General features: G+C 54.6%; 2 protein-coding genes across 17 annotated transcripts in view; both read left to right on the top strand.

Annotated features, from left to right (window-relative positions):
• The window catches only part of GTF2IRD1 (GTF2I repeat domain containing 1), a 148251-nt gene that overhangs the window by 71846 nt on the left and 62074 nt on the right, over positions 1–14331 (top strand). For 13 of the 16 annotated variants that reach the window (XM_001150523.8, XM_001150464.8, XM_063814508.1 and 10 more), the window contains 6 exons: positions 4027–4210; positions 9398–9423; positions 10450–10558; positions 12437–12474; positions 12981–13061; positions 14178–14267. In XM_001150523.8, the coding sequence (XP_001150523.4) occupies positions 4027–4210; positions 9398–9423; positions 10450–10558; positions 12437–12474; positions 12981–13061; positions 14178–14267 (528 nt within the window). The remainder of the gene's footprint in view (positions 1–4026; positions 4211–9397; positions 9424–10449; positions 10559–12436; positions 12475–12980; positions 13062–14177; positions 14268–14331) is intronic. The other 3 variants (XM_063814510.1, XM_054655781.2, XM_009453297.4) reach the window with 1 other exon arrangement.
• Positions 6889–7577, top strand: LOC100609507 (uncharacterized). Its single transcript, XM_063814511.1, is given in 2 exon segments — positions 6889–7438; positions 7440–7577. Coding segments are annotated over 2 exon segments (516 nt in total). The 5' UTR covers positions 6889–6983; the 3' UTR covers positions 7501–7577.

The raw sequence follows: 14331 nt of genomic DNA, 5'->3' as shown, positions 1-14331 counted from the left end.
GCCTGGCCAACATGGTGAAACCCCGTCTCTACAAAAATACAAAAATTAACTGGGCGTGGCATGGTGGCATGCACCTGTAATCTTAGCTACTTTGGGAGGCTGAGGCAGAAGAATCACTTGAACCCGGGAGGCAGAGGTTGCAGTGGGCTGAGATCACGCCACTGCACTCCAGCCTGGGTGACAGAGTGAGACTTTCTCTCAAAAAAAGAAAAGAAAATCATTAAGGAAAGAATTTAAAAAGAAAAAAAAGAAGGGAGGATAATTCCAAGGAAGAAACAGTCTCAATAGGCTGGGAAGTCAGGGGTGGCTTCATGGACGAGGTGTCTTGTGACCACGTCTGGGGCAGCCTCTGCGTGTGGGCTGGACCTTCCACATTGACATGGGGCTGAACAAGACTCTGGAGGCCTTAGTGAGGAGCCTGGGATAGCCAGCTACCTTTGATGTGGCCACCCTGGCCCAGCCACACCTCCTCACTCCTCAGAGCTGCAAAGGGCTGTCTGCACCTGCCCCTGAGTCTCTCCCCGCCCCAGGCAGGTGTGAGCCAGGCGGAGGTTGGGGGAGGGGAACCAGGGAGGAGCCGGCTCTGCCTGCCTTGGGAGGGTTCTGCCCAGGCCAGTGTTCTGGCCTGTCCCACGCTCTGGACTTTCCAAAATGCCAAGCCTTTTCCAAATGTCAGTTCCTGAGTCACATCCAAAGAGTGTTGGGTGTGGAGTGGTCAAGACCTTGTTCCCCATAAAGCAGGAGCTCCCTCTTGGGAGCTGCGTGGGAGAGAAGGCAGCTGCCCAGGAGTACTGGGGGCCCCACGGGTGGTGGGGACGGGGTCTGGCAGCCCAAGGCATTCCACAGATCGTGGGTGAGCAAACCCTGCTCCCAGCTCTACCAGCCACCAAATCTGGGTGAATTGGGCCAGTGACGGTGTGGGTGGTACAAAGGAGGAAGAAACAGAAAAATTAGAATTGGGGGAAACATTAGGCTTCAGGAAGTCTCGAGGACATGTCCTCCGGGATGATGCTGGGACCAGGTGAGGGGCTGAGGAGGGTGCATGGTGGCACTGCATGAAGGCAGCCCCTTCCCAAGGGGCAACAGCAGGGTTGGGGGGTTGGCCCTCTGTCCACTGAATCTCCCCACTGCTGAAAAGACAAGCCCCAATAAACCAGATGAACCAGACAGAGACAAATTCACAGGCACTCAAAGGACCAATTGCTCAAGGGCTGGGGCTGGGGGTGGCTGCTGATGTGGGAGGTGGGGGGGAAGTGGGGAGAGATGCTTTGCCAGCTGTTGAGATTTCGAAGGTTTCGTTTGACAATGAGCTAAGTGTGACATCTCAGTGGGATCTGGATGCCAAAGCCGCCAACGCAGACCTGGGCCGCTGCATCAACAGGAAAACAGTGTCAGAGGCACCCAAGGGAGGGCCCAAGCAGGGCTGGAGGGAGGTCCAGCTCTGGGCTGGCACTTACAGGAACACAGATAAAGCATGGTGTGGCCAGAGAAGCAGGGCTAGGACAGGGAGGGGCCTGAGGAACAGCCAGGAGATATGGGAGCCTGGAGGGAGGACAGTGTGTCGAGGCCCCGTCCATGGTCATACGGGGAGGCAAGAGTGAAGTGGATACTCAGGTCAGGGGAAGGGTGACCCGTGAAAGTACTTGCTTACGGCCAGGAGCGGTGGCTCATGCCTGTAATCTTAGCACTTTGGGAAGCTGAGGCAAGAGGATCACTTGAGCCCAGGAGTTCAAGATCAGTCTGGGCAACATAGCAAGACCCCGTTTCTTCAAAAAATAAAAAAGTAAATAGCTGGGCATGGTAACACATGCCTGTAGTCCTAGCTACTCAAAAGGCTGAGGTAGGAGGATGACTTTAGCCAGAAGTCGAGGCTGCAGTGAGCAATGATTATGCCGCTGCACTTCAGCCTGGGCTGTTAGCAAGACCCTGTCTCTGAAAAAGAAAGAAAGAAAGTACCAGCTTGTATTAGGAACATAGTAGGTGCTTAAAAAGTATTTGGTGTGGGACCGGGGACTGTGGTTCACTCCTTCAATCCCAGCACTTTGGGAGGCCAAGGCAGGCGGATCACCTGAGGTCAGGAGTTCAAAACCAGCCTGGCCAACATGGTGAAACCCTGACTTTACTAAAAATACAAAAATTAGCTGGGCATGGTGGCACACGCCTGTAATCCCAGCTACTCGGGAGGCTGAGGCAGGAGAATTGCTTGAACCCAGTCAGGGAGTTTGCAGTGAGCCAAGATTGTGCTGCTGCACTCCAGCCTGGGCAACAGAGCAAGACTCCATCAGGGAAAAAAAAAAAAAGTATTTGATGAATGAATGAATGAAAACGTGTAGCTGGGGTCGAAGTGAATGACTGAAATGGCACAAGTCTGGGAAAACAGAGCAAGTAGCCTGGGCATGAGCCTGGATTCTGTCTGCTTGGCTGTTGGCAGAGCCGTCAGCTTCTGGGGTGTGTCTTGTTTATGGCGCTGGTGAATGAAGGGCGTGCCAAGCTCCTCCCTGGAAGAAGGCACACACCTGTGCTCACCTGTGCAACTACTCGCCTGCCAGGAGCTAACCTCAAGCTTGGGCACTTCCTTTAGCCATTTGTATATTCACTACGCAGAAAGCACTTAGTGTGTGCCCAGCGCCATTGAGGTCACAGTGGCAAGGCAGAAAACAAAACCCCTACTCTTTTTCAGACAGTCTCGCTCTGTCACCCAGGCTGGAGTGTAGTGGTGCAATCACAGCTCACTGCATCTTCGAACTCCTGGACTCAAGCGATCCTCCAGCCTCAGCCTGCCAAGTAGCTGGGACTACAGGCCCAAGCCCGGCTAATTTTTTGTATTTTTATAGAGATGGCTTCTTACTGTGTTGCCCAGGCTGGTCTTGAACTCCTGGGCTCAAGCATTTCCCAACCACTGTAGCCTTCCAAAGTGCTGGGATGACAGGCATGAGCCACTGCACCTGGCCAAAACCCCTGTTCTTATGCAGCTTCCTTTCTAGACAGTACACAGAGATGAGTGTGGATGTAGTGTCAGGTGATGACCAGTGGATGACAGACACAGCAGGGGAGGGAATGAGGGATGGAGGAGGCTGTGTTAGGCTGCCAAAGTGCTATTTGAGCAAACACCTGAAAGGAGGGAGGGAGGGAGGGAAGGAAAGATGGGTGGATGGATGGATGGATGGATGGATGGATGGATGGGCAGATGGATGGACAGCCGGGTGGGTGGATGGATGGATGGATGGATGGATGAAAGGATGGATGGATGGATGAAAGGATGGATGGATGAATGGGCAGATGGATGGATGGATGGATGGATGGATGGATGGACTGATGGATGGATGTTTATGGATCTCTAGGAGAAAGGGATCTGAGCAGACAGAAGAGCAGGTACAAAGGCATTGAACCGAGTGTATGCTCCTGGCCTGTAGGGGAAGCACCAAGGGGGCGGCAGGGGTAGGGGGAGCACACAGAGGCATGAAGGGGGCAGATGAGGTCAGAGGTGATGAAGTCACATACGTAGGACTTTGGCTGTCACCAAATGAGATGGGAGCCACTGGACATTTTTTATTTTTATTTTTTGAGACAGGGTCTCACTCTGTTGCCCAGGCTGGAGTGCAGTGGCATGATCTTGGCTCACTGCAGCTTCGAACTCCTAGGCTCAAGTGATTCTCCCATCTCAGCCTCCCGAGTAGCTGGGACCACAGGCGTACACCACCACACCTAGCTTTTTGTATTTTACTTTCTGCAGAGATGGGGTCTTGCTGTGTTGTCCAGGCTGGTCTTGAACTCCTGGGCTCAAGCCATCTGTCCACCTCAGCCTCCCGGAGTGCTGGAATTACAGGCATGAGTCACCGCACCCAGCCCAGCCAATTTCCTAACAGAAAAGTGATATGATTTTGATATTTCTGCAGGATCCCTCTGGCCGCTACATGGCCAGAGTGGAGTGGGGACGGTGGGAGGTGATGGGGACCGCATCTCCCGGGTCCTGTGTGTCCAGCAGCCTGTCTAACACTCAGCCTTGCTGTTTGGTTGTCTTTCCAGCGGAAGCCCTGGGCCTGGACCACATGGTCCCCGTGCCCTACCGGAAGATTGCCTGTGACCCGGAGGCTGTGGAGATCGTGGGCATCCCGGACAAGATCCCCTTCAAGCGCCCCTGCACTTACGGAGTCCCCAAGCTGAAGCGGATCCTGGAGGAGCGCCATAGTATCCACTTCATCATTAAGAGGTGCGGGTGGGGCTGGGTGCAGTGGCTCATGCCTGTAATCCCAGCACTTTGGGAGGCCAAGGCAGGCAGATCGCTTGAGGCCAGGAGTTCGAGACCAGCCTGGTCAACATGGCAAAACCCCGTCTCTATTAACATACAAAAATTAGCCAGGTGTGGTGGTGGGTGCCTGTAATCCCAGCTACTTGGGACGCTGAGGCAGGAGAATCTCTTGAACCCGGGAGGCAGAGGTTGCAATGAGCCAAGATCATGCCACTGCACTCCAGCCTGGGTGACAAAGTGAGACTCTGTCTCAAAAAAGAGAGGTGCGGGTGGGCGTAGGGGTCTGGCCTTCTGCTCCGGGCTTGGCTTGGGCTCCAGGTTTTGGGGCATGTGGGCTAAGCAGGGGCCTGGGGAGGCAATGATGGGGCAGGGGCAGAATGAATGGGTTCTCTAACTTAACACAGAGAATCAGACGAGTCTGAGAGAGAATTCTGTTATAGCTCCTTGCGTAGCTGTGTGGCCTATTCCTTCTGGGCCTTTTGAGGATTGAATGGAAAATGCAGGCACGGTGTCTGGCCTAATCAGGCACTTTGTAATTTTTTTTTTTTTTTTTTGAGTAGAGATGGGATCTTGCTATATTGCCCAGGCCTGCATAGCCTGAGTGTCAGAGCAAGGCCCTGTTTCTTAAAAAAAAAGAAAAAAAGAAAAAAGGCGGCAGGGGTGGGGGGAAGGGACAATGATGGCCCCCCCGACCCAAGTTTTCCTAACATAAAATGAAAAAGTGGATGAAACACACCTGACATGTAGCAGATGTTTAATAAGCATGAGGTGTTTTTTCATTGTCCTTATTTCCCTTGTGAATTAAAACATCATTAAGTGCATCGGTGCACCTGAAGACATTTCCTACCTGGGTGTCCTTGGGCAAGTTACTTAACCACTCTGTGCCTCATTTACATAAACCAGGCCTGATACCAGCCCAGGCAACATGGCGAGACCCCATCTCTGCAAAATATTTAAAAATTTAGCCAGGCATGGTGGCAGGTGCCTGTAGTCCCAGCTACTTGGAGGCTGAGATGGGAGGATCACTTGGCCACAGGAGTTCGAGACTGCAGTGAGCTATGATCGTGCCACTGCACTCCAGCCTGGGTGACAGAGTGACACCCCATCTCAAAAAATAAAAAATAGGCCAGGCATGGTGGCCTGGATTATGCCTGTAATCCTAGCACTTTGGGAGGCCAGGATGAGTGGATCACCTGAGGTCAGGAGTTTGAGACCAGCCCGGCCAACATGGTGAAACTCTGTCTCTACTAAAAATACAAAAATTAGCCAGGTGTGGTGGCGCACGCCTGTAGTCCCAGCTACTCGGGAGGCTGAGGCATGAGAATGGCTTGAATTCGGGCGACAGAGATTGCAGTGAGCCAAGATGGCACAACTGCACTCCAGCCTGGGTGACAGCGAGAATCCATCTCTAAATAAATAAATTAAACATAGAATAACCAGGCCTGATAATTGTCCATGCCTCATAGTGTTGATCGGAGAGTAAATTACCAGATGTGGATGAAATGCTTAGAACAGTGGCTACAGCTTCAGAGCCTCCAAGTACACTTTTTTCTATTACACACCCCAGCCTCATCATTTAACCATCTGAGATCATCCTGGCAAAAGTGAGTCAGGAGAGAAGAGGGCTTAAAAAGGAGCCAGGGGCTGAGCACGGTGGCTTACGGCCTGTAATCCCAGCACTTTAGGAGGCCAAGGTGGGCGGATCACTTGAGCCTAGGAGTTCAAGACCAGCCTGGCCAACATAGCAAGACCCCATCTCCAAAAAGAAAAAAAAAAGTGGGGGGAGCCAGGAGGTAGAGTCTCTGCCCTGGCCCAGGTATCTGCAGGGTATGCACCATCTGGGAGTCAGAAGTGCTTTCTACAAGGCCTGAGGGTCTTGTTATTGGTGGTACAGCTCTCTGCCCCCCACCTCTGCCCCAAACCCAACTCATGCCAAGTTCTGGCCTCCTACTTCTCATGTCTGTATTCCTACTGGGATACAATAGAATCCCCCAGGGCTGTGGGTTCACACCTCAGGGGCAGATATATTGGTTCTAGCTAAGCCAGAACTTAGGAGGAGAAAGTATCTGGAGAAGATTTCTAGAACTCAGAACTGTGCTTAGAGGCTGGCTAGCGACCCCTTGGTCAGTGCCTATCATGTGGGCCTTCCAGTCCGGGCAGCCCGTGAGGGCATCTGACCGCTCCCTGACATCTGCCTCCACCCCCAATGCCCCCCCCAGGGAATGGTGTAAGTCCCTGATGCTGTCTCGAACCCACATCTCCCCGACCCTGTTCTCCCTGATAAATAAATAAAACTGTAAATAATAAAACTGCAGGCTGGGCACAGTGGCTTACACTTGTAATCCTAGCACTTGGAAAGGCTGAGACAGGAGGATCGCTTGAGGCCAGGAGTTTGAGACCAACCTGGGCAATATAGTGAGACCCTATCTCTACAAAAAATAAAATAAATAGCCAGGCCTGGTGGTATGCACCTGTAGTCCTAGCTACTGAGGAGGCTGACGGAGGAGGATCACTTGAGCCCAGGAATTGGAGGCTGCAGTGAGCTATGATCACGCCACTGCACTCCAGCCTGGGCGACAGAGCCAGACCCTGTCTCTGAAAACAATAATAAAACGACAACCAATGCTGACTGTGTCTCCATCACTGGGTGGAGCTGAGGAAGCAGGCCTCAGAAAGGAAGCCAGTTTTCCCCCAAAATTATTCCCTGAGGCTGCCTCTGGGCCTGTGGATCCAGATGTGTGGGGGCCTTCAGGAGTGGCAGGGGAGTGGGGCCTCCAGCGTGAAAACAGAAGCCACCGTCAGCCTCGCATCCCCAGCTCTGCCTCCCAGGACTGGTGTTTTTGCCTCTGTTTTAATTTCCTGCTGGGTCCTCCCTTGGACATTGTCAGGTATGCAGGCTGGGACATCCCTTCTTTCCTCCTACATTCCCCCTAGAGCCCAAGGCTCTGTCCGTGGTCCAGCCACTCCATGGCAGGGAAGCTGTACCTCCATAATCAGCTGCCTGAGGGCCCCTGATCCACCACCAGGCACCACCCTGGTGGGGCTGAGGTTAGAAGGGAAAGAATGCCAGAACTCCAGTCCTGGAGGCAGGAGAGTGTGTGAGCCCAGCCCCGCCCTCTCAGACTCTCAGACCTTTATTTCATCCTCATTTTCCTGGCTAGAGGTTCCCTGCATCATTTTTTTTTTTTTTAAGATGGAGTCTCACTCTATTGCCCAGGCTGGAGTGCAGTGGTGCTATGTCGGCTCACTGAAACCTCTGCCTCTCAGGTTCAAGCAATTCTCCTGCCTCAGCCTCCCAAGTAGCTGGGATTACAAGCATGCACCACCACACCTGGCTAGTTTTTGTATTTTTAGTAGAGACGGGGTTTCACCATGTTGGCCAGGCTGGTCTCAAACTCCTGACCTCAGGTGATCCACCTGCCTGGGCCTCCCAAAGTGCTGGGATTATAGGCTTGAGCCGCCACGCCCGGCTGGTTCCATGCATCTTACCTGGATGACTTGGGTCCCTAAATGGGCCCCTGGGCGCCCAGCCTCCCCTCCTCCAATACATTCTCTGATAATCTGACCTTGTCATGACCATTGGGGCACCTGTTGCCCACAGGGTAGAGGCCAGGTGCCTGAGGACAGCACTGAAGGCCGTGCACCTCCACCTCCAGCCTCCAGTCACCTCACCTAGCTCACTGCTCTCTCTCCTGCAAAGTCTCTCCTGCTTCCCTCCCTAAGGGAATGGCTGGCCGCTCACTGCTTGGGCCCCCTTGATTTCTAAGACACCTGTGAAGGGTCCCACGAGGCCAGGCACAGTGGCTCTTGTCTGTAATCCTAGCGCTCTGGGAGGCTGAGGCAGGAGGATCACTTGAGGTCAGGAGTTCAACGTGGACAACACAGTAAGACCCTGTCTCTACAGAAAAATTTAAAACTTAGCTGGCATTGGTGGCGCATGCCTATAGTACCAGCTACTTGGGAGGTTGAGGTAGGAGGATCGCTTGAACCCAGGAGTTCGAGTCTGCAGTGAGCTACGATTGCACCACTGCACTCCGGCCTGGGTGATAGAGCAAGACCCCAACTCAAAAAAAAAAAAAAGGATCCCACGGTTCACCTTGTGCTGCCACGATCGGTTGGCAGCTCTGCTCTGTGCCGTCCTGTGCCTGTCACTGAGTAAGATGCAGGAGAAGTTGGGCAAAAGCCCTCAGGATAAACGAACAAGTCATTCAGAGTAGGTGCTGGTGGGAAATGGGCTTGAGTCACTCACCTGGGGCCAGAAGAGGCCCCCAGGGAGTTGTGAGCAGATTAGACCCTCCAAGACCGCCCCAGGGGTTGGCCCATGCTTTCCCTAACTGCAAAAATGGTTTGGGATAGGCTGGGTGCCGTGGGTCACGCCTGTAATCCCAGCACTTTGGGAGGCTGAGGCAGGTGGATCACCTCAGGTCAGGAGTTCGAGACCAGCCTGGCCAACATGGTGAAACCCCATCTCTACTAAAAATACAGAAATTAGCTGGGTGTGGTTGCACACGCCTGTAATCCCAGCTACTCAGGAGGCTGAGGGAGGAGAATCCCTTGAAGCCGGGAGGCGGAGGTTCATGGGGAACCCAGCGGGAAATTAGAACAGAACCAAAAACGCCAGTCATGGGAGGCAGAGCTGGGGGAGCGAGGCTGACGATGACTTCTGTTTTCACGCTGAGAGACCCCACTCGCCTGCTGAGATGGCGCCACTGCACTCCAGCCTGGGCCACAGAGCAAGACTCCATCTCAAAAAAAAAGTTAATTAATTAATTAGATTAAAGTACAACAATTAGCAGGGCATGGTGGTGCACGTCTGTAGTCCCAGCTACTCAGGAGGCTGAGGCAGAAGAATCGCTTGAACCCTGGAGGCGGAGGTTGCCGTGAGCCGAGATCGCACCACTGCACTCCAGCCTGGGCGACAAAGTGAGACTCTGTCTCCAAAAATAAAAATAAAAATAAACGGTTTGGGATGTTCTGAGGTTCCAGACATGCCCTCTCCTGCCTGCATGTCTGCCGGGTGCCCAGGTCTGTAGCTGTGCATGTGTCACTCAGTGACCGTCACCAAAGGGGACTGGAGGCATCTCCCCGAGCCCTGGGAGAGTCCTCCAGCCTGCACTGTTCTCATGCCTGTCTCTCTTCTCTCCCCAGGATGTTTGATGAGCGAATTTTCACAGGTATGTGGGGACCATCTAGTCCATTCTGAAGTTTCCAGATTGGTTCCCCAACAGAACCCGAGCTGCCACCACCCTGGACTTGGTCCTCCTGAGCGCCTCCCCTCAGGCAGGGAGGGAGGCTGGGCTGTGGCTTCTGTGTCCTGGGACAGAAATGGGTCCCAGGCTTCTAGGTGCTGATAGACTGTCAGGACAACCCCTCCCAGCTTCAAATGCCCTGGACAGAGAGTACTAAAGCTGGACGCTAACCGGTGCCAGGTTGGTGAACCTGAGCCTGTGCCAGGCTCTCTTTGAAGCTGCCAGCATATTTTATTTTAATCTGATTCCAACAATCCTATGAAGGTGGCTCCACTCCTACTCTCACGTGCAGACAGAGGAACGGAAGCCCAGCTGGTGAGCACGGGTCCCTGCTGCATGCCCAGCAGTGTGACTCCAGAGCCCATGCAGTGGCCCGTGGGCCAGCACACCTGTCCCAGGAGGAAGATGTGGGCTCTTCCCGGGGTAGCAAAAGCATCACAGTTCTTGGGGTGATCCTGGCACCCCAGTTCCGGTCCCGCCTCCCACCAGCTGTGTGACTTTGGGCAAGGTCTTGTGGGCTTCAGTGTCCACGTCTGTGAGATGAGGATAAGGGCGCCTTCCTCTGGGCTCCTGGCACGATGACATGAGAGCCTGGGCTTGTGATGCAGCCGTGGGGAAGCCCCGGCCCTTTTCTGAGGGCTCAGCCCCCATAGTGTGTTGGAGGGCAGGAGAACCATCTCTGGTTGCTGCCTCCCATTCCTCCTGCCCCTTGCTCTCCCAAATCTCTGGCCACCTCTGGCACTAGGGCTGCTGTTCCTCCTTCTGGCGTCAGAGTCTCTCCCCAGGACACGTTCCTGGCTGTTGGCTGGACGTGGTGCCCACAAGGACAGGCAGAGGCCAGGCCCTATCCCCGGGATTCCCCCAGCTTCACACACAGACCTTTACCCAGGGGCTCTGCAGCAAGAGGAGGCCAGAGGGCCTTCACCCTGACCTCCCTGACTCTCCCCACAGGGAACAAGTTTACCAAAGACACCACGAAGCTGGAGCCAGCCAGCCCGCCAGAGGACACCTCTGCAGAGGTCTCTAGGGCCACCGTCCTTGACCTTGCTGGGAATGCTCGGTGAGGCCCCGCCCCTGGCCCCGGAGGCCCACGGCCAGCCCTGCTTTGGGCTGAGGCAGTGTTACCTGCAAGGGGGTACCCAGGGCGGCTCCCACCACACCACCACCCCTCGAAGGTGCAAAGGGAGGGCAAGGGAAAACAGACTCCACCTACTTCCCTCTGCCTAGAGAACTCTCACCTAGAGAACTCTCCCGCCCCCAACATCTAGCCAGATGTCACCTCTCTCAGAAGCCTCTAAATGCCCACACTAGGCCAGGCGTGGTGGCTCACATCTGTAATCCCAGCACTTTGGGAGGCCGAGGCGGGCGGATCTCTTGAGGTCAGGAGTTCGAGACCAGCCTGGGCAACATGGTGAAACCCCATCTCTACTAAAAACAAAATTAGCCAGGTGTGGTGGTGTGCATGTGTAATCCCAGCTACTCGGGAGGCTGAGGCAAGAGAATGGCTTGAACCTGGGAGGGAGAGGTTGCAGTGAGCTGAGATTGCACTACTGTACTCCAGTCTGGGTGACAGAGCAAGACTCTATCTCAAAATAAATACATGCCCACACCAGGCCGGACTTGGTGGCTCACTCCTGTAATCCCAGCGCTTTGGGAGGCCGAGGTGGGTGGATCTCTTGATCCCAGGAGTTTGAGACCAGCTTGGGCAACATAGTGAGACCCTTGTCTCTACAAAAAATAAAAAGTTAGCTGGGCGTGGTGGCTGGTACCTGTGGTCCCAGCTACTTGGGAGGCTGAGATGGGAGGATTGCTTGAGCCTGGGAGGTAAAGGCTGCAGTGAGCTATGATCGCACCACTGCACTCTAGCCTGGGCAACAGAGTAAAGACCTTGTTTCAAAAATACAAACATGCAGCTGGGCATGATGGCTCACGCCTGTAATCCCAGCACTTTGCGAGGCTGAGCCAGGCAGATCACCTGAGGTCAGGAGTTCGAAACCAACCTGGCCAACATGGCAAAACCCCGTCTCTACTAAAAATACAAAAAAAATTAGCCAGGCGCAGCGGTGCATGCCTGTAGTCCCAGCCACTCGGGAGGTTGAGGCAGGAGAATCGCTTGAACCCTGGAAGCGGAGGTTGCAGTGAGCCAAGATTGTGCCACTGCACTCCAGCCTGGGCAACAGAACAAGACTCCGTCTCAAAGAAAAAAAAAAAAAAAAACATGGATGCATGTATACATACCTACTACATGCATACATACCTACTACATGCATACATACCTACTACATGCATACACACCTACCTACATGCATACATACATACCAACACCAGGTCTGATGCCTGTCCTGAGTGCCCACCAGACCCTGGCCCCAGCACTCAGCTTGGTTACCATCCACCAACACCCCCCAAGCACATTCTGACCTCTTAGGGGCAGGGGTGGGCCGTTTATCCCAGAATCCCCACATCATATCAGGCCTCTCCCTGCAGTTCCCTGGGAGGGAGGGAATTAACCAAATCATCTGTCCCAGGGTTCCTGCCACCTTCATTCCCCAGCCCCTTCCCCAGATTTTTAACCCTTTCCAGGCCCTGCAGGTCTCAGTCCCCCACAAGCAGTGATCAAACCCCCAGTGTGCCAAGCCCAGGAGCCCCAGAGCTCCCAGATGGTGAGGAAGGGGGATCCCCAGATGGTTCACCCCAGGAGAGTGAGCAGGTGCCTGGCTCGGCCACCCCTGGAGATTGTGGTCCCTGGAGACAAGACACGGGGAATCTGTCTTCCTGGTGGAGGTGGGGAGCACCATCCTGGAGGGCCAGGGGCCGATGGGGACAGGGATGCCTTCTGCAGTGGCACCCGCGGTGGGCCCTGACTGTCTGGAGGGGCAAGGCTGGGGCAGGGTGGCCCTGGACTTGGCTGACAGGTGTCATTTCCTGCTTCCCTTCACAGGTCAGACAAGGGCAGCATGTCTGAAGACTGCGGGCCAGGTGAGAAGGAACAGGGCCCGCTGTGTGTGTGGTGGGCCGGGAGGGCAACCACCAGCCCTACCCGGCAGCCTTGGGGAGGAGCTCAACTCAGCCCATGAGCCTGGAGTGCTAACGAGCCTCCTCTGCCCACCTGCCTCCACTAGGCCTCGCAGAGCTGAGGTGCAAGGCATGCTGGGAGCTTACTGGGGTCGGTGACATGGAGAGCTGGGTGCTGGCATCACCACTGCCTCCTGTCGATGCCCAGACCCAGGCTGCAGGTTCTTGGACCAGCAGCCTCCCCTCTGGGGGGCCTCAGTCACCGGGTCTGTAAATCAGAGCCCCTAAGCCTGGCCTGAGGGCTCCCCTGACCTCCAATTCCAGTTTGGGCGGAGCCAGGGGGCTGACATGACTTGTCCTAGGTAGGGCCTCACTAACAAGTTACAGACACCAGAATGTTCTGGAAAGAGTCACTCTGCCCAGTCGGGATCATGCCAGACTTGACAGGATTCTTCCTTTCCTCCTTGCAGGAACCTCCGGGGAGCTGGGCGGGCTGAGGCCGATCAAAATTGAGCCAGAGGATCTGGACATCATTCAGGTCACCGTCCCAGGTAAGGGACGGGCATCTGAGCACCCCCTGCAGAAATCAGGGCCGGACCGTTAGCTTCCTGAGGGTCTGCCCTGGTGAAGAAGTGGCCTCCAGGCTGCTGTTTCTCTCCGTGGATTCTGAGAGCCATTGGGGTACTGTGAATGCTTTTTCTGGCCACATCTGTCCCTGCGTTGTGAATCAGTGTTCTCAGCTCTGACCTTCCAGAAGGTCCCCTCAAAACTTCACCTCCCTGGCTTGGCTCCCCTGGGATTTGTGAGGCTGGACAGAAGAAAAAGCCATGGGTGTGAGAGGCTCTGAGTTTGACCCTACCCCCTGCCAAGCCTCATTTTCCACATCTTCAGAGGAGAGGGTAGATTTGGGCGCTGGAGCCTCAGTACGGGGTGACTGTTAGAAGCCAAGAGGGTGCTGGGCACAGTGGCTCATGCTTGTAATCCTGGCATTTTGGGTGGCTGACACGGGAGGATGGCTTGAGGCCAGGAGTTCAAGACCAGCCTGGGCAGCATAGCAACACCCACATCTCCACGAAAAATACAAAACATTAGCCAGATGTGGTGGTGTGTGCCTGTCGGTGTAGCTTCTCAGGAGGCTGAGGCAGGAGGATCACTTGAGCCCAAGAGTTGGAGGCTGCAGTGAGCAGTCATCCCACCACTGCACTCCAGCCTGGGCAACAGAGCGAGACCCTATCTCAAAAAAAAAGAAATGACTGGGCGCAGTGGCTCACGTCTGTAATCCCAGCACTTTGGGAGGCCGAGGCGGGCACATCACCTGAGGTCAGGAGTTAGAGACCAGCCTGGCCAACATAGTGAAACCCCATCTCTACTAAAAATACAAAAATAAGCCAGGCATGGTGGCTCACGCCTGTAGTCCCAGCTACTCAGGAGGCTGAGGCAGAAGAATCGCTTGAACCCGGGAGGCGGAGGTTATAGTGAGCCAAGATGGCGCCACTGCACTCCTGCCTGGACGACAGAGTGAGACTCCATCTCAAACCAAAAAAAAAAAAGAGACAGAAAGAAAAGGACCCTTGTCTGTGGGGAGACTGGGCTGGGTGGGCCCTGAGGGACTGTGACAGGAGTATGACAGGCAGAAGACACCCGTGTCATTCGGAGTTTTGTCTCAGACCCCTCGCCAACCTCTGAGGAAATGACAGACTCGATGCCTGGGCACCTGCCATCGGAGGATTCTGGTTATGGGATGGAGATGCTGACAGGTAAGAAATGGACCTGGGCTGGTGGTGCTTAGGACTCATCTCCCCAGGGAGCAAACGGAAAGGG

This window comes from Pan troglodytes, chromosome 6 (genome assembly GCF_028858775.2).
Source record: "Pan troglodytes isolate AG18354 chromosome 6, NHGRI_mPanTro3-v2.0_pri, whole genome shotgun sequence".
NCBI lineage: Eukaryota > Metazoa > Chordata > Mammalia > Primates > Hominidae > Pan > Pan troglodytes.
This window is presented reverse-complemented; position numbering and strand designations above follow the sequence as displayed.